General features: G+C 38.7%; 1 protein-coding gene across 5 annotated transcripts in view; it reads left to right on the top strand.

The window, feature by feature from the left end:
• Positions 1-25,043, top strand: part of CPPED1 (calcineurin like phosphoesterase domain containing 1) — a 49,806-nt gene that overhangs the window by 13,883 nt on the left and 10,880 nt on the right. For 4 of the 5 annotated variants that reach the window (XM_027810080.2, XM_055708651.1, XM_055708653.1 and 1 more), the window contains one exon: positions 17,420-17,842. The exons of the other annotated variant lie outside the window; for it this stretch is intronic. In XM_027810080.2, coding sequence (XP_027665881.1) covers positions 17,420-17,842 — 423 coding nt within the window. The remainder of the gene's footprint in view (positions 1-17,419; positions 17,843-25,043) is intronic. 5 annotated transcript variants of the gene reach the window in all.

Below are 25,043 nucleotides of genomic sequence, written 5' to 3'. Positions count from 1 at the left end.
CCATTATTTCCACTGTCATATGGCTGAAGTCTGTCTCCAGTAATTCCAGTACTAATGCTGTGCTTGAGATTTCATACTTTACATAATCCATTTAAACAATACTAACTTAAAGACACAAAGAGATAAAAAGCTGTCAGCAACTGATTAAACTCTAAACAATTCTAGAAAGTGTTCCATTTCAAAATTGAGTAATATTGAAATCTGCCAGTACTTTCATTGTCTGTAAAAACATAAATTTGAAATTGTAAGTAGACTTTTGGCAACACTATATCAAAAGAGCAAGCTGAGAATTGAAAAATTTTTATTGCAAATACCTTTTCAGATAATTTGAACAAATAGATGCTTGCAGAATTGAAGCCTAGTAGTAATATTTCTTTTCCTGAAGTAGTTTAAGTATTTTCACTGTTCTAGCTGAGGATGCTTAGACCTACGTAATGCGTGTCTGTAGTAGAATGGTAGTGAATAATTTCATACTTCTCCACTGAGGAGTGTCTCCAAGAGTAATTACTGTGTCAATTCCCTTATCATGTTAGCTCAATAAAATGAAGGATTAAAAACTCATTTTTTCAGTAGGCAAAAATCAAGTGTGACGTAGGGCACTGGTTTAACGGTTGTGAATTTGACTTGTACATTTATCTTTAATGTCTCAAATTGCCTTTTAAATCACTTGTATGTGTCACCTATATTAAAACTGAAAACATCTTTAATGAAGGTATCACAGTTACTATTGCAGCATGGTTATTGACAAAAAGCTATGGTTAGCTGAAGTTCAGCAATATTTTATGATCTACTGGCCAATGTTTATCAAGTTCTTTGGATTTTACTGCTTTATAATCAATGCCTGTGAGTTAAAAGCAGGGGGAAGTCAGGTCTTCCTTGCTTCTCTTAATACATTTTTGTCATGGAATATGAAGTGTAAAGAAAGCATGCACTGTAGTCATCTAGCTGAAGCAATGTTGCAGCCTTTTGCAAAGGAACTCCAAGAAATCTCAGAATTCCAGCGGCTAGGAGTGATGAACAGAATCCTCATCAGCTGGGAAGCAATCAGGCACAGCACTTGGAATCCATTACAGATGTCATTAGAGCAACGACGTAATCAGTATCTTGGTATTTAGCTGCTGATTAAAAGTAGTTTGTACTCTGAATATTATTTTCAGAAGTTTTGCTTGATTACATAATCAAGAATAGGATATCTATTCCTGGTAACGCTAATACTGTGGCACACAATCAAGAATTTTAAGCAATACCTTGTAGTACAACTGTGTTACTGAAAGTAATTTCTGTAAACTCGATACTTACAACTAGATACACCCTGATAATGAAGGACTTACATCTGAAGACACTTGTATGCATTTAGTGTACCCTAACCTAGTATGGCAAAAATGGTAGTCTGCAAAATATTGTTGATTGGATAATTGTTTCACTGCATTTTTCTAAAACTCTGGAAATTTATTTCTAATACCAAATTGGAACCTTCTGTTTTGTTTTATGACAACTTCCCATATTGTTGCATTAACTAACACCCTTTCAGTCCAACAGTCCAGCCAGTTTCTCACCCATCTAGTTCTCCACTCATCTGCAACATCCTAACTCCACAGCCTTTTGATGATTATAGATTATTTTGATGATTATAGAGAGGTGCCTCATGGTGAGATCAGCCAGCTCTCTCACTACTCTTGGATGCATCCCATCCGGTCCCATGGACTTGCTTGGGTTGAAATTTTTCAGGAGATACTTGGCTGAATCCTGTTCTGCTACAGTATGTTAAATGTTACAGTATTTCCTCTGCTCCTTTAACGCTGCAAGAACATTTTAGTGAAGATAGGCAAAAGCAGCACTGAATACCTGTCTATTGTCACTGCCTTACTCAGCAGTGGGCCTTGTATTTTCTTATTATCTTGTTGCTGAAGTAGTAGCTTTTGCTGCCCATCATGCTGCTTGCTAGTTTCAGCCCTCAATGAGCTTCAGTTTTCCCAACACCAGCCCTGCATGCCCAGGTACTCTTTCAGCATTCTTCCTTTCAAGTCCATCTTTGCTTCCATCTCCTTTTATGTCCTTTTTCCATCAGTACTCATGCCCGAGCTCCTCGTTGGAGCTCCGTCCAAGGCATTCTCCCAATAGCCTACTTCCTTCCCCCACCAGTATCAGGAAGGACCATTCTCGTATTAGGAGGTGCTTGTCTTTGAAGACATCAACTCTTTCAAACTCCTTTTGCCTTTCAGAGCTGCCTCCCGCAGGATCCCGTATACCAGTTCCCTGAATAAGCCAGTCTGCTGTCCTGAGGCCCCAGATCTGCTGTCTGCCTTCCTTACTTCTCTCAGGATCTTGAACTCCACTTTGGTGGCTGCTACAGCCAAGGCTGCCAGGGCTTAACACATCCCCTAGCACTTCTGTGTTTGTGAGTAGCAGGGCTAGGAGAGTGGGCCCTGGTTGTCCTGTCTGTGTCAAGAGGTTGTCTCAGACTCCCTCCTGGACTGTCAGCATATGTCAGGAAGGTTAGCCTCCGGTAAGAGAGGTCACAGGCCTGTGATCTGGAGCCTTTTTCAAGCTGCTTGTGGAAGACTCAATCCACGTCTTTGCCCCTTTCGGGTGGTCTGTAACAAAACCCCGCTCTCAGTGGCTGACCTGACTCACAAACCTGGTGGCTGTTCCATAGAGTAGCTTTTGCCAAACACTGAGGGCAAACTCCCCTGTCTTCTTTCTTGCATGTATTTCCTATTTCAGTTTAACATGAATCATTGTGCTTCCTTCTTCATCCCATACCTCAAGGATAGATCGGTGTCCAGGAAACAGCTTCCGTTTCAACGCGTTTCGTTACAAGAGCAGAGATTTCAGCTGTTCGTAGCCAAGGTCACCCTGCTGAAGCCACAGAGAAACACTGACTTGTAAAGCTGAGAATCTAGCAGCTATTTTTACGTGGCTGAATTCCTTTGAAGGAAATTGTTTAGCTGCAGGGGTTTTTTTAATGATACAACTGCTGTCAGTAACTTGATAGACATCAGTTCTAGCCAGCAACATCCTTTATGCAATGTAGCTTTAGACCAGGTGTTTAATTATTTTTCATTAATTTCTCTGCTTACATGGGTGAAAGAACAAGTAAGACATCAAGTCTCCTGCAAACTTTACTTAGCTCTGACTGTAATGAAATAAGACTTGTCTAATAATGTATATAATAAAAAAAAATTGATAGAACTTGATTAAGCTTGATCTGTTAGCAGTCTGATAATGGATCAGTGAGCAAGTAATGTTTATGCTTGCAGTTTTAGATTAATTTGTGTGTGTCTGTGTTAATTAGAAGAAAACAAAATCACTAGGATTGAGTATTATGGTACCTGAAGTATACTGTGAATACTTGTACTAATTCCTTTAGTTCAGTGAAGGCATAATCTCTAATATGCACATTCCTGCCCAGGTCATTCAGTGCTTAATCTGTCATCAGCCTTTTCAGTCAATTAAGTCCGAAGTATTGAAAAATATTCCCCCCCGCCTTTGCTTTGTATTTATAGTTTAATTACAGGCTTTCAAACCGTTATCTATAGCACATTTCTGAAACATTTAATTCTGGTGAAGGAACCTTTAGCACTGCTAAGGTGAGGGGAACAGCACCTGACAGGTCAGAGCTGTAAGTGTTGTGCTCTTACTTCAGAATTTCTTTGTTTCGCTGAGAGCTGGAGGATGTCCACATCACTTGCATCTGCTGTTTCAAAGGTCTTTTCTCTGAACGATTCACATATGGGTTTTTTTAATATCCATTTGCAAAGAACAAATCAATCTAGACAGCTGTGTAAGTGATGGCAGGAGACTAAGCCATTGTATTTGAAATAAACTGAATTCCAACACAGGAATTCTGTTGTCTGCTCTTCTGACGTGCCTAGGGAATTAATTATGATGATACTTCTTCCTTTTTAATTAACCTGTGTATACTTTCATTTCTCTCACTAGCTTCCGAAGCAGTCGTCCATCTTGCTTTCTAGTTGGATCACAAGATAAGCCGTTGTTGCCTATTCATGCTTTCTTATTCATTCCCAAGGTCTGGTGTTGTGCGGCTTTTTTTGCATAGATTTCCATTCATTTTATAGCTGATAAAAAAAATATTTAAGTGGTCTTACTCATTTCAGACACCTTTAGTACCTTTCCTAGCTCTCTTGAATTACTTCTGCTGCATTGCGCCTCCTCTAAGGCAGAGGCTGTGGGGAGGGAGGGAAGCTGGAAGGAGCCGTTCGCTGGAGTTAGAGCTGCTTTGTGCCATTTTGGACCTCAGCAGTGGCCCTGAAATTGGTACACCTTGTTCCAGTGGGTGTTTAAAAAGAGTAAAATTATCTTGTCAGAGGTATATGCGATATTCTTAAGCTTAAGCACCCATCAGTAGAAATTAATCTGACCAGTTTTTCCATAACACTTCTGATGTCATACACTGACCGTTTGGGGTCTCCATTAAGAGTAGCTGTTGTGGTTTTCTAACAGTGACTACCATATTATTATAATATAAATATATATAAATATAATATAAACAGGCAGGTTTTGCACAGAAAAGAACAAAATTCATTTAATGTGTTATATCTAACCAATATATGCTGTTCTTACAGGGGCTTTTCCTCCTGTCTCAGAATATTGGGAATACTTGCAGCCTTTCCAAGATACTATTTTGAGTGGTTACAGTGCTGTAGTAAAGGGGCCTGTGAGGAAGGACAGTAGCTTTGTAGAATGTATATGATCACAATATGAATTTTGTATCTAGCCTAAAGACAAGGTCTCATTTAACTTCTTGTATTCTATTATTAAATATCTTTCCTTAACATTAGACAGGTTTGCCATATACATTTAATAGTTGTCTGTCTGGTAGAATAAGCGTGTGCCAACGTATCTATTTTTGCATGTGTTTTTCCATTCATGTATACACAGAAATCCATTTCAGATCTTCTAAGTATTGTGGATATGGTACACTGCAGTAAAAAAGGCATGACTTTTTTATTTTTTCTTTAGTTGCAAACTATTTACACCTTAATGAACAGAAGATGTTTGGAGAGAATTAAACTGAAGCTTCCGAGTTTAAACAAAGCTGTCCTAGTCTGCATAGTACAGCAGGAGAAAATGTAGGGAATTTTTACCAACCATGACATTGCACAAAAATGTGTGCAGAGGGATGTTATGTAGTCCAGTATGAAAAATTTAACTGTGCTCTTCAACAAAACAAATTGTACAATGTTTAAAATTGTCTACAGAGGCTATTACCAGCTAGACCCAGCCTTTTATCTTAATTTTGTCCAACTTTTTGGATAGTTGGATGGGTTTTGTTTAACCCACTAATGTCAATCAAAGCCTGGAAGGTTCTTTATGGTAGGATAACAACATGGAGTTGGTCAGAATATTGGTACCTTAAAGCATGATAAAATATACATGCTTTTATAATTGTCTCTTCTGTAAATGGAACAAGTTAAAACATGATTGTTTCAATCAGCTTTACAGAGTTAGTCATATTTTGTAATTTTTTTACTGCTCCTTGGTATGCTTGCTGTCTGTATCTCTCACACTGTTGGGCCATAGTTGGATTGCAAGATCTTCCAGGATTGTGTCTGTTACATGTTGTCACAGTTTTGCTATGCTGTCTGATGTATGTTTCAGGCTGTTAGCACAACAGAAAGTACCAGAAGAACTTCAGACAGACAGCAGGGGCACACCTATTGAGCTGGATGGGGTTAGGCTGCAGCTAAAGGAGATTGTTAGAGCCTGAATGTCTGAATTGCAGTTGAGGCAGCTACATTTTTTTTCCCCTGTATCTGTAAAATTTAAATGTCCTAAAAAGAATAGCAACAACTGCTGTTTAATCCAACAGAGAGCCATATACTAAGGCAACATAGAAGATACATAGTCTTATATTTGTAGTATAACTGTAGGGACTCAACAGGAGGGAACAACTGGCTGCTGATCTTGATGGAGAAGGCAAATTGTGATGTGCCACCAGTCTTCTGCAGAGAGATGGTACCTATATGTACAGTTTTCCATAGTCCGTTCCATAGGTACGTTACAGCCAGTTAAGGTGTAAATTGTCCAGTATCAATTTAAACCCAGGGCAAACCCCTAATCCTTTGGGAATGCCATTTCATACTTTTCTGTTGCTGAAGACATCCTTGAAAAGGATGTTAATTATCCTGGGCGATTATAGAATGGTCATGTATAGGTATGGATGCCACTGTTGCCCAGGAGCACAGTCAGAAGAGTATTGCCATTGCTACCTACAGACCGCTGGCCAGATGCTGCAAGTCCTGTGGGGCTTGTCAGCTTGTTACCGGCATCGAGGCGGTGCAGCCCTGAGAGCTGGGATAAGACTGCTTTAAGCGTAACGGGGGTGAAAAAGCAGGTAGGTAGCAAGGCAAGGCACCTGCTGCAGCTGAGGGAAGCAGTGCCCTTTAGCACCATGCTGTGTATAGTGGTGCAAAGGTACAGACTACCTAGACAGTCTGGTATCCTGTAAAAAAAGGCAAGATCATGGATTTGCAAGGGAATTATCACCGTCACAGAATCACTGTGAGGTTGCTGGACATGCATGTGCACCGCCAGCTTCAGCATCCCTCCGTATTTCTCACCCCCTTTGCCTGTTCTCCCTCTGCTTCAGGCATCCTGAGCCCCTGCCTGCCCAGCTGGGATGTGTGGCTCTCCTGCTCTCTGCCTGCTGCTTCCAGGGATTCTGCTGTTCTGGGACCTTCTCACCTGCTAGCCAGCTCCTCATGACTGCATACAGTGCTCTCTGGTGCATGGCTTTTTTCCCCCCAAATTCTGCACATTTCATTAATGCTTGAACACTTCTGTAAAGCCTCAATAAAGCATATCAGCCTAATTCAGCTAATTACAATTTTGGGCAACTCTACGTGCTTTAATGCGAAAAGCAAAACTGCTTGCTAGGTGTCTCCTCAAAATTATGCACCCTATCCTCTCTTCCATGCAAACAGTTTTTTCATATAATACAGGCAATTATATGCACAACGATTTTAAAAAGCAGGTGCCAAATATTGGAATTTTGAGTTTGTATTCAGGCAGCAATTAAGGGACATGATTTTCAAATCAGCACTTCTCCATTTGACTTCTGCTTGACAATTTGATGATCAGGATACAAGATGAGCTGGGCATACTGGCTTTTATACAATCAGTACCTCTTATAAGCTCTGACACATATGCTGCAGAGAGTGAAGTTATTTACGTTCAGAATAGACAGCTTCAGAGCTGAGGAACATGAGAGCTGATGGTTCTGGTGTCCAGACAGCAGTATGGCTTCAGTTCTGTTTATAATCACTGTAACATTTGAAGGCATCCTGTCTCCCAAGAGAATTACTAACTGGATTATTTTGAGCCTCTTTCCCATGCCCAAATTTGAAGTGCAACTGCCGCAGTCCAGAATATTTCAGTCTCGTTGTTTCTGTTAAATTCTGAGTGCATTAATATGACTTCAAAAGTGTAGTTCTAATAGATACTAAATCTTAAAGTATAGGCTGCAGCATATAATCAGAACACCTGCCTTACAGGGCAACTCTAAGAAAACTCTTGTTCAGCTTTCTAAATTAAGGGGAAAGTACAGACCATAGCAAATGTTTCTAGTCAAAGTTTTACTGTTTAAAACCAGTTGTTGAATGTTATAAATTCTCTTACTTAAAAAACAGTCTTGGGCTTGACCAAGAAAGGTCAGTGAATACTTGGTTTCCGTAAGAACTAAAGTTGGTGACTCCCAGGAAGTCCCACCAGTCTTTCAGTTTCGGATCCACTAAAAAGGACTGTTGAGATAATACTGAAGTTCACGACTCTTATTGTATTTGGTAAAGTCCACAGTCATTTGCGCATGTATGTTCTTCGTAGGAAATACTTCACAGACATTTAATGTACAAACATCTAAATTTGCAATTGTTTTGCAGTCGATTCAGCCTGATGTCCTTTCTAGAAGGCAGACTGCTGTACTTGTATTTTATTACATCAGATATGAACTAGCTTGTTCACATTTCAATAACTGAGTTGTTTGGAGATTTGCTGCTGGTGGGTTTTGCACACAAGATGTGATATGAATGTAATGCTGAAATCTGCATGCAAATGCACAAGCTGCCATTTATACATTTGTGAACTGAATAAATTACAGAGAAATGTCAGGTCCCATTCAAGTTCTTACTGTTATATAGAGCAAATTAGTAGGACATTATACAAAGGAAAAAAATGCCTGATAATGCTTAATATCTTTCTCAAAAAGTTATTTTACCACAGTAAGTCTGGCTGTGAACTGCTTTCATTACTGCTTTTAAACTACTGTTAAATAACCCAAAACACTGGAATGTTAATCTAAAAAAAAAAAAACTTGCTAGATAAAATTAAGCTGCTCTGCTAGTCCTTAAGGGAAGCATGTATATAAGGAGATATTTTGTAAAGTTTTAACTTTAACTAAAAACTTAATTGTTCTTTTAAAATTTCCCTTTCTCATTTAGAAGACAAGAGCATGAATGCTGATGTTTCATCTGTGCATATAACAAGCATATGAGCAGGTTAAGAAATGGTGTCTTAAAATACGGTTCCAGCTTGAAAAATGACTGTAGGCATGTCACCTTTGGGGGGGGGGGGGGGGCGAGATGCCATTTGAACTGGCTGCTTAGTTTACTAACAAAAGCAAGTTTGTGTAGGTTTTTTTAACTCACATCAGCCTGGCACAGCTGGGGAGGAGGCAGCTGTATTCTACTGTCACATGCGGTTTCAGCAAAATTGTCAGCTAAATCCCAATTCCTAAATCTTTGTTAGTGGAGATTTATAATAGAGCACAAAGTAGAAAAGGCACAGATTGGCTTTTTAAGTGCAAGGTAGAAGCAGTGGCTTTACAATCTTTATACTGAATCAGGCTATAGGTAAAAAATTTGTTGAATACAAGGCGATTTTTTAATGAATACATTACTGATCAGTGGGGCTTTTTTCTGCTACCCGCCTTGAAATAACATGAGCAGTGTTCGTCTGACCTAATTTCCTGACAATAAGGTAGCTGAATCTAAATAAACTCACCGCATCCATGCCTGTTGCTGTTACAACCTATCAAAAACTTAGATATGCTCAGTAGGATGGAGCTCAAACCAAAAGGATTCATGGCTGTTTTCTTCTCCAAACTCTTATGCTAATGCTAATTAATAACATCTGAGAATTTGGGTAAGTAGCACATTCTTTGTCAAACACCTAATAACACCTATTTCAAGGACTGTAGCTATGGTTGTGTAAGTAAACATTTTATAGTAATTACCTGATACTAGTAAACCTAATGGAGCATTCAAAGCCTCCAAACAGCTTAGTGTGAAATTTAATGTACTGTCATCAGCCTAAGAGCAGGGAAGCATGAGAGATGCTCCGTGCATGTTCAGCAATACACTGCAGTTTCATACTGCAAAGAAACCACTAGGCTGTCAGAAGCAAATATTTAGTCTTCAGCAAGTATATACTTACTTGTATTTTAGACTCTAGTCCAGTCCACGGAATCCTGTTGATGGTAACACTCTATATATGAAAGTCATTGAGATGCGATTAATTACACGCTTAGCTCAAATCGTATACTTTTATGATACCAGTATCAGTACAAGTACTAGATTCAGTACTAGTACTGAAAATCTAGTGCAAGTACTAGATTTTATGTATGTATAAAAATACATATAAATATGTATGGAAGCATAGTTAATTTTCTTCATGTTCTAGTAAGAACTTAAATTCTAAAAGTCCAGTTGTGATTTCTTTTTTTTGCTTTTTTCTCTGACCAGAAAGTTTTGGTTTAGCTTATCATAATTTCAGCTTTAGCCATTCAACTGCTGTCTATGAACATTTGAAAATACGTACATGGAGCAGACATCCAGAGGGAGTTATTTATTTGGCACACTGTACAGTAACTACGTCTCTGTGTTAGTCTTTGTTGCCTCCTTTGTTTTCTTGGAATTGGATTTGCAATTTGTAAAGAGTAACTTGCACAAAGTCAGTGTTTGGATTATGCAGGTATGGTCAGACGAGGTAATTAGACCTGTCTTTCTAGTTTAAAAGCATTGACTTTTTAAAAGGCACATTTCCATGCTTTTCCATCTCTCTGAATTCTAAAGGATTTTCTTCTTCCTTGGAAGTCAGTGGCAGAAGATGTAGCCCACATAATTCTGAGTTAATCAAGTTGAAACAAGTCTTTTCCAAATTCACAACTTTTAACATAGTTGATGGATGGTAACACGGTTTTACTGGGTAGGAATTGGGCTAGAGCATGCAGCTGCTGCCTGTGCCTGTGGCTCTGAGCAGACTGCGTTCCCGCTCTGCCTGCCTGCATTGTGAGCAATTCTCTGAACTACAGCTCATTCACAAACAGGCAAAAGATTATTTGGGCTAAGAGAGTGTATTCTAAGGAAGAAGTGTTGTGTCTGAACCATTGACTCTGGCTGATATTAACTGCCTCTTCATTCTGCACTTGTTCTGGTAGCAAAGATGTCTTTGTAAGGGTAGACAATGCCTTAGACATCAGGAGAAGCACACATCTTCAACATTTCCCAGTTTAACAGTGAGGACAATTACATTAGACTTAAGGGGCTGATGTTTCCAAGGGTTATTAGTCATGCTGTAACTGCTTAATATGAAAATGCAAATATGAAGGCGGCCCCAAAAATCTGTAAAATTCACACAGGTAGTCATTTGAAGAAAGTGCCAAAGATTAAAATCTTGCTCTGTGTCTTAAAAATGAACAATTACTGGAAATTAAGACTTCCGTATCTTCAGCTTGTTTTTCTTGTTGGCTGTTGTAACTTCTGTAACATTGTGGAATTTTTTCGTGCCTGTGATGATTTCATCAGAAGAACAGACCCAAAGGCAGCAATGGGCTGTGCTTGATGTGACAGCTCTGCATAGCCAGGAGATGAGTAAGGGTAAGGAAGGCAGAGTTGTGCTTAAGCGAAGCGTAATACTTATTTTCACAGCAGAAGGTGGAACAGTAAATGGCACAAATTAGGTTGTTAAGTGGGCACCTGTGTGGCTGGCACTCAGAAAAATGATGGCATTTGCAGTCATTATATTTAATGTCATGCACCAAAAACCTAGGAGCGATGGATCCCCTAATAGGCTTCCACTTTTGGGGTTTTGTCGTTGTTTTAATGTAATTATTAATTACTAACTAGAGCTGGAGTTTTCTTCTTGTTTCAACGCCCAAAGTTACAAAATAAACGTAATTCTGTTCATGCAGGTAAATTCTTTGGTGTGATCACTTTTTGTCTCTCGGGACAGATTATTACTTGTTTCTAATGCACTGAAAAAAATCAGTCCCTTCCAGCTGTAGCCAAATGAGAGTTTCAGTTCCTGCTTTTCAGTGGAGCTCATGAGATGAGGTTCTTTATAAATCACACTGAGCAGTCAGTTTGTCCAGTGGTGAATATAGTCATACTGACATTATTTTTAACTGTGTAATAATTTTTTTATGCACATCATGAAATTGTTTTCAGGCTATTTGACTATTAGAAATATGTATGTCCAAAGAAGAGAGAGGAGACATTTTAGCTATTCCAGCACAGACTAAGCCAGCAAAGCCTATTTCAGAACATGACAGTACTGGGTTTATGAAAATTGATCAGCTTATTCTTGCATGTAATAACCCAGAATGACACAGTGTGTTGCATGACTTCGTTATGGCAGATACTAGAGAGGAAACTTTAAAACAATGCTAGATGCTAGAGGGGAAGGTTTGAAAGATAAAACAATGAAGACTACAGACTAACAAGAATACAAATAAGGCTGAACTGGGTGGCCTGACAGATTTTTTTTCTTTCTATGCCAGCACCCAGTCTATTATCACATTTTTTTGTAGCATTCTAGGAAAAATTAATGTGGAGAGCAAGGTGGGTTGTTTTTTTTCTAACTGTTCACTGAAAAGGAGAGAATCATTGCTTTTATGGGATGGTAATGTAAACAGATGAGAAGAGTGTAAGAGTTTGGCTGTGAGAGTGAAGCAGGAGTCACCTGTATGGATGAGATGAGGAAGGTTAGGAAAGAAGGCAGCCCAGGAGGGAATGGTGTTAGAGCTTTGGGGTGGGAAAGCTCCATCTGCATCAGAGCTCTGGGTTGCATTTGCAAAGATTAGAGAAAACTGTGTATCAGTAATTGAGATGTGACAAGATTAGAGCTCAGTTAAACTTTTGTTTATGGTAGTGCATCAAAATTAGATGCATTAAAGATATAATTGCAGAAGGGGCCTGTAAGATACAGTCTGTTCTTGATGATACCGTTTGTTTTGGGCTTGCGTCGTCTTCCAAGTGACTGGTGCAGCAGTGAGGCTGTCACTGGGTGGGGGTCAGCTCAGAGATGCTGAGAGGGATGAGTAGGAACTTAGCTGCAGCCCTGTTAAACTGGAGCCACCAGCCAGGTATCCAGAAAGGCTGCAGAGATGAAAGGCAATCCTGTGTTGAACAGGAGGAGGCTGTTTTCCCGCAGAGGGAGAGAGGGAGCAGTTAAACGTGTTTCAGCAGAGGTGCTTAGAGAAGGAGCATGCTGTGAATACAGCCTGGGACTCCCCTCCCCTCTTCTCCAGAAAGTCAGGGAATACTACTAGGGAAAGTCCTCTAAATGGCATGCCAAAGGAGTAGAACAACTGCAGAGAGTCATGAAAACCTAAAAAAAAAGGACAAATCTCAAGAACAGGAAAGTACCCAAAATAATCAGACTCTCGGATTAAAGCAATTCTGATGCACTGTAGAGCCCAGGAAATACACAGGTCTGTCTTTTGTTTGTTTGTAACAGTCATGTGATTGCTTCCAACAAGAATTAATTTTCATGTCAGAGTAATTCTCCTGGTATCATTAACAAATTACAGAAAAATAGGCCCAGTGTTTTTATAAATTCCATTTGCATTGATGGCATTTTGACTTTTTTTATTTTGCTTTTATCATATTTAGGTATTATTTCTATTTGATAGTTTGCGTAGTATTTTAATCTACAATCTAGCTCTTACCTGTTCTTTGGTAATCAGTCTCTTGGGTTACATGTCAGGCAGATTCCAGTTGACATATCAGGACTTTTCCAAGTGTTGCTTACATAAAAGCTCATAGTTAAAACATCTTTAACTTTTTTTTTTCTCTTTCAAACTGAAAATTTGTGCTTTCTTTTAAATATTTTGTTTGCGACTCCTAACTTTGGGACACTTTTAAGATACATTGGAATACTGAAACAGAGTAATTTAGATATCCAGGAAATCACTGTGCTACATTTGTACATACTGAGTAATTCATCCTAGAAGTACCTGTTCTGGTCCTCAGCCTAAGCCGAGCAGCGTTGTTGCAGAGATGTCGTAGCGTTGTGCAGAGCATCAGTGGGGACATACATATGTACCGTGGCTCAGCTAGGGCCCCCCTTGCCAAACTTTTAAAAGCAGGTGTTGGGTCCGCATGTTTTTTTTATGCCTATAGCCTTTTGTGTCGCAAATCATGACACAGTACTGTCTGTGTCAAGATGTGCTGAGCAGGTACACAAGAGAGGTACTATTCTGGCTTCTGAGAAAACCCCACCCCCAAAAGGTTTAGAAACAGCAGCGACATCAATATCACGGGTCAAGCTGCAGCAGTTCTGCCCTGTGGCTGAGTCAGCTTGTGCCAGCCAGGTCCCTGAAAATGCCTCCTCAGATGTCTGGAGAGTAGAAGTTCTCTGAAATGCAGTGTCATCACACAATATTGAGTCATTGACCTCTTACGGTCTCGTTTCTCTGTGAATTTATGACCAATAGCTTTGATCATTAAAAGAAGTTGGATTAGCTCACTAGAACTTCCGTTTCTTGGAAAATGACATGAACTGGAGATCCAGGCCAATACCCACACCGTTCCCACCACACCTGTGCCCCCCACAGGGGCTGGCAGGCTTCTCCTGCCTTGGTGGGGGGGGAGTACTTGGATTTCTCCTAACACTGACACAGAAACACCTGCGGGGACCACCTAATAATACCATTATAACTCCCCCCTTCCCATCTCCTAATTCGTATCAGTAGAAAAACAGGTGCTGTTGTTAATCAATTGCCAGTTTTTAATTTGGAATATTTTGGGGGGAAGTTACAGTATTGGTGGAGGTTACTGTAAGTGAAGAGTTGTCTCAGATGCAGGAATTGCTCTCAGCATGCATCACAGAGATGCGGTCTGGAGGTAAACAGTGCTTCGAGTTGTTTTTATAGCTAGTGCCTTAAAACAGACCCAGTGCTTAGAATTCCAAAGTAAACTGTGTATTAGTAGCTAAAGGATTATTTCTTATGCAGAATAATCTGTGTATTCTGCTGACAGAAGCCAGCTTCAGCAAAAACGCTTTAAAAGTACTTTCTTGAAATCTGCTCTTGCAGTGTGTGAAGGCAGGTCATCTTGGCTCCTTTAAGCAATGCAGGAAAGCCTGTTGGAAGTGTTTAGGTAAACAGTGATACAACACACAACAGAAAGCTGTGATGCCACAGAGACGTTAACGTTGCACCGTTACGTTCCTGTTCACTTTCAAAAACGATAGACTGGGAAGCTGTGGGAAATTGTAGGCAACTACAGTAGCAACAGTTCTGACTTTCATGTTTTTCATAGAAGCCAAACTGCCCTCTATGGGCTTTTAATTTGTGAAGTCATTTATCTCAGGGCAGGACTGTATTTACAGAACCGAACATAAAGACAGAATATTGTAGCCTGGGATTTAAAAATGTCAATGTACATGATGCCAGGATAAACAACAGAAATTAATTTCAGTTACATCTACCCTGACACTTCTCAAATTATTTTTTATCATTGCCTCTTGGTATTCTATTTTTTTCCTGTTCATCCACAACAAACCTCTACCTAAGCTAAAGAAATACATGTAATCAAATTGTTCTTCATACTAATTGGAATAATTAAATACTATACATAGATAGCTCTGTGCCCGGTAGAGATCAAAGGGGGTCTGTTTTATGCTATGGCAGTGACCACTGTAGTTTTCTAGCAGCTTTCTCCTTTTCTTTATCCCTTCTGTATCTTCTTTATCTATTAACTTACCTCAGTTTTAGAGGAGGGTGCATTCAGGGGGGCACCGTGCAGTGGTGTGGCTCACTGTAGCACAAAGTGTGTGCCGCTGTAGTACAACTCACCATTAGCGTGCACGTCTTAGCCCTTCCTCTCCAGCACTACACCCAAAGAGTACAGAGACAGTACTTTGCCTCCTCCCAACTTTATCTCTATGGGTTTCTCTTCTTTTTGAAGTTGTTTTGACCTTTTACCAAGAAAAGGTCAAGCCAAGATACAATAAAATAATCTTTACTTGGTGTGATTTCCTAGACTCTTTGGGCAGAGACCTTGTTTTCCATTTTGAGCAGTCTGTTTTCTGCAATAAAACACTGAATAGGTCTCTCTGTTGCTATAGAAATAATATCGCATTAAATGAGGGAACTAGCGCCTTGCTGTCGACAAATCTAATCTAAGTGTTAGTCTCTAGAGCCTGCATTTCACCACTGGGAAGAGGTATACATAATTCTACAAATTATTTCTGTAACTTATGCATAAATGTCTTTATACTCTGAAACTGTTAGCTAAATTTCCCAAAGTGATAGCATGGAGATTAACATGGTGTAATGTGTTTACATATATCTTAACAGAGCTTTCCTCCTTGCCTTTTCCCCACCCCCCCTCCCCCATACATTTTCATATTTATAGCTTGAAATTTCCAACTCTTTGCATAGGAAGGTCAGGGAGTGGCAGGAAAAGCAGCTTTCTCAGCCAGGTACCCTACCCCATGGACAACAAAGTGTGCCAGACTTACTTTTATTTTTATTTTTTAAAATCCAGCTCCCCAAGTAATATAAGGTGCCATTTGCCCTGTTGTTTCTCAGATTAATATTTTCTATTATTTTCTATTTCAGATCAGTATTTTCTATAACTGGAAGGACAGTCTAAACTGGCCACCATCCTGGTGCATTAATATACCCCACAAACTGATCTGCTGTCCACTACTTTCTAGACTGCACTGGGAGTCATATTCCCAGTATTTCTCGAGTTACTCAAAGATTTTGCTACAGTAACTTTCTGCCTCGTACAGCAGTTAAACACAAGAGAGTTGTGGATTTTGACTTTTATGCACCACATACCAAATCTTACATCTGTCTTGATGTTTAGACATAACATGAATATGGCTTTTTCCCACTTTTTCTAAAGGTGTAGCATTCTAGTAACAACAATAAGGTAGTACTTAACCCTATATCTATAGGGTATAGAAAAGGAATTGAAATCTTCAGTAATAATAGTTACTAAGGGTCAGTGTTTGTCAACATCTTGATCGTAGAGTATTTTGAAGAAACATAGAGAAAAAATCTTTTATCTCATAGTTACATTACAGGAGCCCCCGATACATTTCTGTATGTATGTGTAGTTACAAAAATAGAACACTAATTAAAAATACATTATGATTGATTTGCATAGACCTGTATGCAAATGTATATTATAAATCTATTTCAGAGTTCTTGTAAAAATCCTGTTACAACTTCTTAGTTAAAAAATGCAGTAATTATTTATGAAATGTGCCCATGTTAGATACATGTTATGTATTGCAGGACAAAATACAATTTATAAATGTTCAGTTTAATCCATGAAGAATAAACATATCAATGGCCCCTGGTTAAAGATTACTCTTTAGAAAACTTTAAAACCCCTCTGTCATTATTAAACCGCTTCTTTTTAAAAAAATCCTTTCTAATTTTTTTTTCAGTGAATTTAAATTAATCTAGCAATTACATAAACCTACCTAGACAAGGACAAATTTCTGAAAACCAGAAAAGCAACTGTCTGGGTATGCATATTAATATAAAAACAGGTGTGGGAAAAAGTAGCGAAGTACACAATTACCTTTCTTTGAAATTAATGCCATGCTCATGATTAAAACAGGCTCATCATATAAAGAAGTTACCACAAGATACTAATTATATTTTTGCTGTTAAAGTAGTTCTTGTAATAAATAAAAAAACACCCCCCCAAAAAAAAGACAAACCACCAAAATAACTAAATTCCTTTGCACAGCCATAAAATACAAACCAGAAGTTGACCCGGTTTTTACCTTGTGTAAAGCTGTTACACCATCCAAGGCTGCTACATTTTTTTGCCACATCTGTCTATAGATGGAAAGAATCAGCCTGCTAAAGCTTCTGGTGCAAAACACTGACCACTGTATCACCTACTGCTGTGCTATCTGTTGGTTCCTATCCAGAGCCTTGCTTAAAGCAAGTTATTGAAAATGGCTGAGTATTGATATAGGAAGGAAAGAAGTGGGAGGGAAAGGGCTGAGTGGACATACAATATGCGTGTTATCACAGTCACATCTAATATAAAATATTTTCTTAATTTACATAGTTCCATAAATGAAAGCTAACAATAACGATAGGAAAAAATAGCATAAATACTAAAATGTGGGTTTTTTTCTATAGGAACTCAATGGAGAAAGGACCAAGAACAAGATCTAAAGAATGTTTTGAAGAACACTGACCAGGATATACCATTGGTATTTGTCAGTGGAAATCATGATATCGGCAATACTCCAACAAGAGAAACAATAGATAATTATTGCAAGAACTGGGGAGATGACTACTTCAGCTTTTGGGTTGGAGGTGTTTTTTTCCTTGTGCTGAATTCGCAGTTATACTTTGATTCTTCCAAATGCCCTGACTTAAAGCAAGCCCAGGATGCGTGGCTCAATGAGCAAATGGCTACTGCTGAAAAACAGAAATGCAAGCATGTAATAGTGTTCCAGCACATCCCTCTGTTTCTGAGAAAACCTGATGAAGAACATGATTATTTCAACTTGGAAAAATCAGTTCGTCAAGAGATAATGGAAAAGTTTCATAAAGCAGGTATTTTCTCACATTTTCCTATTTTTAAATGTTTGTTTCAAATTGTTAATGGTTATGCTGCCAGACAAAATACATTTAACTTAAATGGTACTGTTTTCAAGGAATTTTTGGTACTGCTTATAAGCCTCATTGTTCCCTGCAGGTCAAAATTATCAACCAAATCTAATCATACAAAAAAAGAGTATCAAGAAAAAGTTAAAACTTTGAAAGAAAAGTTGAAAAGTTAGAAACTCTTTAAAATAAATAGCAAGCATTCCATTTTGCAAGTACCGATAGATGTAAGAACCTGAGTTTTTCATGCCTACAGAGTGGAAGATCAGGTATTGCCGTAGGAGAAAAATATAGAATTTATGTTTTACATAAAACATGGAAACAGAATTCAGAATTACCTTGGAGGTTGTTTTCTCCCACACTGAGCCAATTTTAAACCAAGAGTGTAATACACTCCAGATTTATTCAGTGTTAAAAAGAATCTTGCTCTGCTAAGATCAATCCTTTGCATATCCATTACTAATAGGGGCCATTTCTGGGATGAAGGGCAGGTGGAACATGCGCTGAACAAGCACATTGTACCAAATCCCTTAGCTTTGTTTGATGACACTTGAATGCCATGGAGACAGACAGAGTACACAGCTCCTCTTCCATGCTGTTCCATTATTTTCTGTTAATTGCCTGCATGTTACTGGAGTGTGTTAGTCCCTCAAAATTCCCTGCCAGCCTGCCATTGCTGCATTGGAGTGGTGTTTTCCCTATATCTGTATGACAGCATGTTACTTGGATTACTGAACAATGCAAGTATTTTATAATATTGTTCCTAATTTACCATATCATTGTTAAGCCTGGACTCATCCAAAACCAATTTCCAAGCTCTGAATCTCCTACTCTTTCCAGCCAGTGGGGCCAAAATTCACAGCTGAGGGCTCTCTAGGAGACTGACATACTTGCAGATTCCAGGATTTAGAAGAGGGTTGTGGGTTGGTTTTTTTCCCATAAGGAGACACATTAAGAATACGTCAGTATCTTTTTTTTAATTTCTGTGCTAGCGTTAATATAGTGGGGAGTATTGCTTTTGGAAAGTGAGGCAGCTAAATGACTGCTCATGTACTGTTGCCTAAAAACAGGTCCTGGTTCATTGGAGAGCTTATTAGCAGAAGGACATTGCCATACAGGTGTATCCCAGTAAACAAGCATTAGTGTGGAAACCCAAGCAGTGCTGTTCTAGAGTTTTGTCGCCCAGATGGTTTACTAACATTTTGCAACACTCAGTTGTCATGGTTTAATCCCGGCCAGCAATTAAGCCCCATGCAGCCGCTCACTCACTCCCGCCACAGTGGAGTGGAGCAGATTCTCTCCATCAGGGAGAGAATCGGAAGAGTAAAAGTGAGAAAACCTGTGGGCTGAGATAAAGACACTTTAATAGGTAAAGCAAAAGCCGGGCACGCAAGCAAATCAAAACAAGGAACTCATTCACAGTTTCCCATGGGCAGGCAGGTGTTCCATCACCTCCAGGAAAGCAGGGATCCATCATGTGTAACAGTTACTTGGGAAGACAAATGCCAAAACGCCAAATGTCCCCCCAATCCCTTCCTTCCTTCTTTCTCCCAGTTTATATACTCAGAATGACATTCCATGGTATGGATTATCCCTTTGGTTAGTTGGGGTCACCTGTCCTGGCTGTGTCCCCTCCCAGTTTCTTGTGCCCCTCCAGCCTTCTCACTGGCAGGGCCTGAGAAGCTGTAAAGTCCTTAACTTGGTATAAACATCACCCAGCACCAACTGAAAACAGTGTGTTATCAGCATTGTTCTCACACCAAATCCAAAACACAGCACTGCACCAGCTCCTAAAAAGAAAATTATCCCAGCTGAAACCATATGCTTAATCAAGAGGTAAAAGAAATTACACAAAATGTTATTATCATAATATCTATCGTTGTTATGTTATCATGTTTCTTAGAGAAACATTTCAAAGTAACGTGTATCCAGAGGCTTAACCAAAAGTTGGGTAGGTTTCAAGTGACGGGGGAAAGGCAGAGAGAATGGGAAGTCAGCAATACAAGACAACTCTATGGAAGAAATTCCCAAACGCCTTTCTGTGCCAGCATTCCATTTGTACCTTCCCTCCGTCATTTCCCGTTGTGTCCTTTGTTCCCATTCCCAAAATGACGCATTGTTTGGTTCCTTCATGAATATATTAAAACATTGATCTTTTGTTTGCTGTGTTATACAAGAAGTAAATGAGTCAATAGGTAATATTCACAATCCAATGATCAAACATTTTGCTAATTAAATGAATATAGAGAGCAAGCAGCTCAGCGTAACTCAGACTGCAGAGAAAAATTAGCTGAACCAAAAGTTGGCTCAGAGTTTCCTTAGTAACGGATGCGTTCTGTTTCCATTTTATTATTCAATTGAAGAACCGTCTTTGTAAGACCACAAAACGTTATCAGTGGATTGCAAACAGCAGGCAGTTACCATGGTATGACAGATGCACAGACAGGCAATGGCACCACTTATTTTCTGACTCTCTGCTTTGTCAAAGAATAATCGATTTCAGCATATCATTAGACATCAAATTGGTTTTCCCCCCATTCACTTCACATGTTCTTGGCAGACTGAAGCACAAGAATATTGCTAATGAAATCCCAATTTACTTTGCATGTTGTTGTTTTTAATTATGACTTGCAGTTTAAGGAGGCTAACCCCTTACAGCATTTAATTTAGAAATTTGGTATAACTATTTATTCTGGGGAAAGAAAGTAAGTCTAGCTTTTCAAGGAGTCCACCAGGCTGCTACTGTTCTTCTTCCCCTGACCTGCCACCAGTCCCTCCTTCCTTCTGCTTTCTCGCTCTCCGATTCAAGTGTTTCTAGCCACTCTAAAGGTTTGTTGAGTAATTATGTAAAATTACAGTGTAACGTGCATGTTTTGGGGGTTGCTGTGTTTGGCAATGCAATGTTATTATATGAGCATCATATTTTAGTTGTCGGTAACCCAGGATCAGACCTGGAATTACCTCAGTTTTCATGTTTATACTTTTTCTGTAAGTGTCAAACAGAGCTGTAACTCACCTGGTTTGAGTGAGACAGGAGAGGAAGGACAGTCTCGTAATTCAGGTCTTTCCATGAACAAAGAAATTCATATGGGTATGTGTAGGGAATAATCAGATACTTAAAGTATGATGATATTGCACAGGTGCGTTAGAGTGAGGTATGCAATTTCAGAAAACTGTTATTTTAAATTCAGAGCCCAGATTTTCTGTAGTTATTCTCTTCTAATCAATTATGTATTACATAATGGTTTTGGTTTAAGTATCCGCTCATTACAAGCAGAGATAAAAGACTAGCTGTAGAGGCTACATCTGGTACGAAATACTGAATTACATTTCTCACATTAGAAGTGTCCTTAGCAGTTGGGCTAATTAAAGATAAAATCATGTTCTTATGATAAATATTTATAAATTGAAAGTCTGGCACTTGTAAACACATATTACTACTATGCAAAGTTAAGCCATGCTTGTAAGCTGCACATCTAAGAAACCCTCATACTCTGTTTTCTTTAAATGCATTATAACAAGTATTGTCCTAGAAAAAGTGATTTCAGTGACGCTGAAAATCAACTCAGTTGAGAGTATAGTTTATCATTAATGTGAAAATTCATTTCTGAAAGCAGATTTGTATAACTTCGGAAAGTTTAGCCTCAGTTGTCAGTGCTCTGGCTCCTCTACGTACAGAAGCGAAGTACAGAAAAAAAACCTGTGTGCAAGGACTGTGAATGAGCAGACCTGACGTTCTCATCTGTGAGAGCGGCTGGAGTCACTCGACTCTGCTGTGTGAAATGCATATTCAGCTTTTAAGAATTATATAGTGCTGATATAAATAGGTTTCCTCATAGCTTTGTAGGGAAAATAAAGAAGTAGTAGTGGTCTAGCCAAATATCTGGTCTGCATGTCATGTGTCTTTGATAAACGTAAGTAATAAACTAGGTCTTAAATTAAGCGGTTATGTAATGGAAGACATACTTTTTCTTACATATCTTATTCCCATATAATTTTCTTAGGATGTTAAAGACTTTTTTTCTATGACCTGAAAAGTATGGGTACTTTTTGTTGAGCTATACACAATCTTTTAAAGACCTTTTTCCCACTGAGATTACTTACATTCCTTAACACAACATAGTAATAAGTGTTTCTTAATGGCCCTAATGAACTAAAACATTTAAGCAAATGTCTGAACTTGTTTAAGAGCTCTGCTTTGTAAAACCTAAATTAATAGCTACATTTTCACCAACGAAGTTGAGAAAAGGCATTTTTGTTCAGAGTGAGATGAAGAGTATAGGTGGTCTATCTAGGTGAAAGATTTTGTATCCAAGAGAGAATTACTAGATAATAGACATGTGTCCAGCTTTTTTTAATTAAAAAGTTTTAAGTTCATCTAAATGTGTTCAAGGCATTTTTTTCAGATGTGGTTAAAAATAATTTTTACTTATGGGGAAAAATAACAACCTAACTTTATTAAATGGCATATTTTTTCATTATATTTCTGACTGTAGATGCTGTAATTCTAACACCTTTACTCATTAAGAAAGTGTGATAGCTACGTTCTCCCCTTAAAAATGTTATGACAGGAGAGTAGTATTAAAGGAAGAAGCTTTCTGAACATCCACAGCTGAGATATATTTGAGCACAAAATTAAAGCATGGAATGTTGAAAGCTGTTGTTTCTAAAATTTACCAGACAACATATGCTACGTTTTATTATTTTCTTTATTGTGTAATCAAAGTTGACAAGGCAGTAATATTTTCTTCTTCCTGCCACTGAGGCCTTGATTTTGGCAAAGCCCATACACCAAGTGAGTAATCTCAATGCTTGCTTTTGTGTTGCTTTGGCAGTATTTAAGATAATTGAGATTAAATACTTTCAACTTTAGTGATTTAGGTCAACCTCTTTCAACCCTGAAATCAGGCACTCACTGTATAGGTAGAGTGACCAAATTTAAGATCTTCTACATCACTGTGTAAGAGGGTTTTTTAAGACCAGTCCCCAGGTATGATAATGTAATCTAGCATGTAGATACACTTAAGACTTTTTTTTTTTTTTTCCCAAAAATTTCAGCAGCAAGTACAAAAGACGTTTATTTAATAGTCTGTAATGACATTAAGTAACAGTTGTTCTTAGATCAGTTTCTGAAATCTTTTTTATCCACTGGGCTGTAGTTTTGGTTGATGAAAATTTCTTTTTGATCCTTAAAGCACATGGCAAACCAGGATAGTTCGGAGTTTGTGTCAAGTCTCTGACAAAGCCTCACTTTCAAGTTGAAAAAGCAGCAAAACCAGGAAATAAATTCCACTGAAAGGTCACAAGAGGCATTCACAAAAATTAACTTGAAGCGCAGAGCAACCTTCTACAGACGGCACCTTTAAAGTGTCATTTAGACTAGCATTTTAATTAGGTGATCTGGACTGACCCTCTGGGTGTGCTGCTTGTTTCTCCTCTGATTATACTGAAAAAACAAGTGAGACTAAGATCTTTCTCTATATAGCTCTACTCAGTGTTGTCCTATATAAAAATACTTTTCACAGATACTTTGCAAAGTAATGTCTCCCACTTACACGGACCCACTGACCACCAGTTTCATCAAGCTCTGGATTCTTTAGCGTACAAAGCAAATTTAAGGAGTTTTCCTGCAAGTTTGCAGGATCATGTTTGTGAACAACAGTACATGGCATATTTTTATTAAGGTGCTTATAGTGCTATGCACTATAAATGTTCATATTCAGTTCTGTTTTATTCACACAACTCCTCTGATGAAGGAGGTGGCATGACATAGAGCTTCTAAAGGGCTACACAAAATTCTATGATGTTGTTATTTAAGGTTGACTGAAGAGGTTACAAAATGATGGGTGTTGATCCCCGACACTTACCAGTGGGACAGCTTCCTTCTACTGGAGCCCTGTTGGTAGCTAATGATTTGGGCTTTTTTGGAGGACGGGGTCTGAGAACTGCCTGAGCACGAACAGTTCTGTTAACAGTGCTGTGACTGATGCTTTCACATCTGCGCTGCTTGGAAGACGGGGTGATGTGAGCACCCTCAGACTGCAATGAGGTAAAATCAGTTCTATTCCACATGAGAGGTTTTGTTTCCAAAGACTACTAAATATTATCATTCGCTCTGTAGTACTGGGGTCTTGAAAAAACGATGTATAGCACCTCCTTTGGGGAGAAAAAAGTTATGGTAAAAAATGCCTGTGGTTAATGTGTGCTCTTGTAGGGAAGCCGAAAGAGCATCATTTTGAGGTGCAAAATTGTTCTAAGGACAGGTATTCTGTTGAACTGACCACATTGTTCAGCACTGCAGAAAGCAGCTGTACGCTGCAAGTGAAAGGAAGAAAAAAGAAAAGCCAGTTTGTGCCTGATACTCCAGGCGAAGTGCTCAAGATCAACTTATCCATGTGACTTAAATGGTTGTATTTGCCAGAAACGTTGTCTTTAAAAAAATAGATCTACACATACATCTGTGTGGGTGTACACATACACACACGTCTCTTATAGTAGCATCTCCCTGTGCCTGGATACTACTTATTTTGTTCTTCTGCCTATGAAAACTCTTGAACTACTAGAAGTACTACAGTGTTGATAAAGTTCAAGTTTTTCACTCAGTAAAATTTATTTTTTTTACAGAATTGGCTTTCTACCTGCTTGCTTCCATTTCGGCTCTACTGCTGCTCCTCTCTAGCTCTTGCAGGTTTGGGAACAACTATATATAGGATCTGCTTTTGCTAGTATATCCTCTTTCTTCAGTCCTTGAATGAGAGTTTTGTCCAGTGAAGCAGTGATTTTTAGATAAGCCTAATTCTATTTTAAACCTGATTTTATCATTCAACTTGAACAGCTAACATAAAAGCAGAGTAACCAGACCAGAATTATGATCCCTGTCGCCCAGTCTCCTGCTTCTCCTACTAACCAAACCCTTGCGAAGAACACAGGAGAGCAAGTGCATAATGGTATTTCTTCCAAGTACTCTTTCTATCTCCAACATTTTTTTCTTTCAGGGACTTAGTGTACCATATTAATGTTATCAATATAGTGCAATTTAATGATTCTCTTATAGACTGGTTCAGTAGATTTTTGAAAACTCTCAGCTTTTCACAGTGCTCTGCAGGAGGGAGTTTCTTGTTTCACAGCTATGTGAAGAAATGCCTCCTTT

The sequence above is a fragment of the Falco cherrug genome, chromosome 4, assembly GCF_023634085.1.
Source record: "Falco cherrug isolate bFalChe1 chromosome 4, bFalChe1.pri, whole genome shotgun sequence".
Taxonomy (NCBI): Eukaryota; Metazoa; Chordata; class Aves; order Falconiformes; family Falconidae; genus Falco; species Falco cherrug.
Note: the sequence above shows the minus strand (reverse complement) of the source record. Positions and strands in the feature narration are given on the sequence as shown.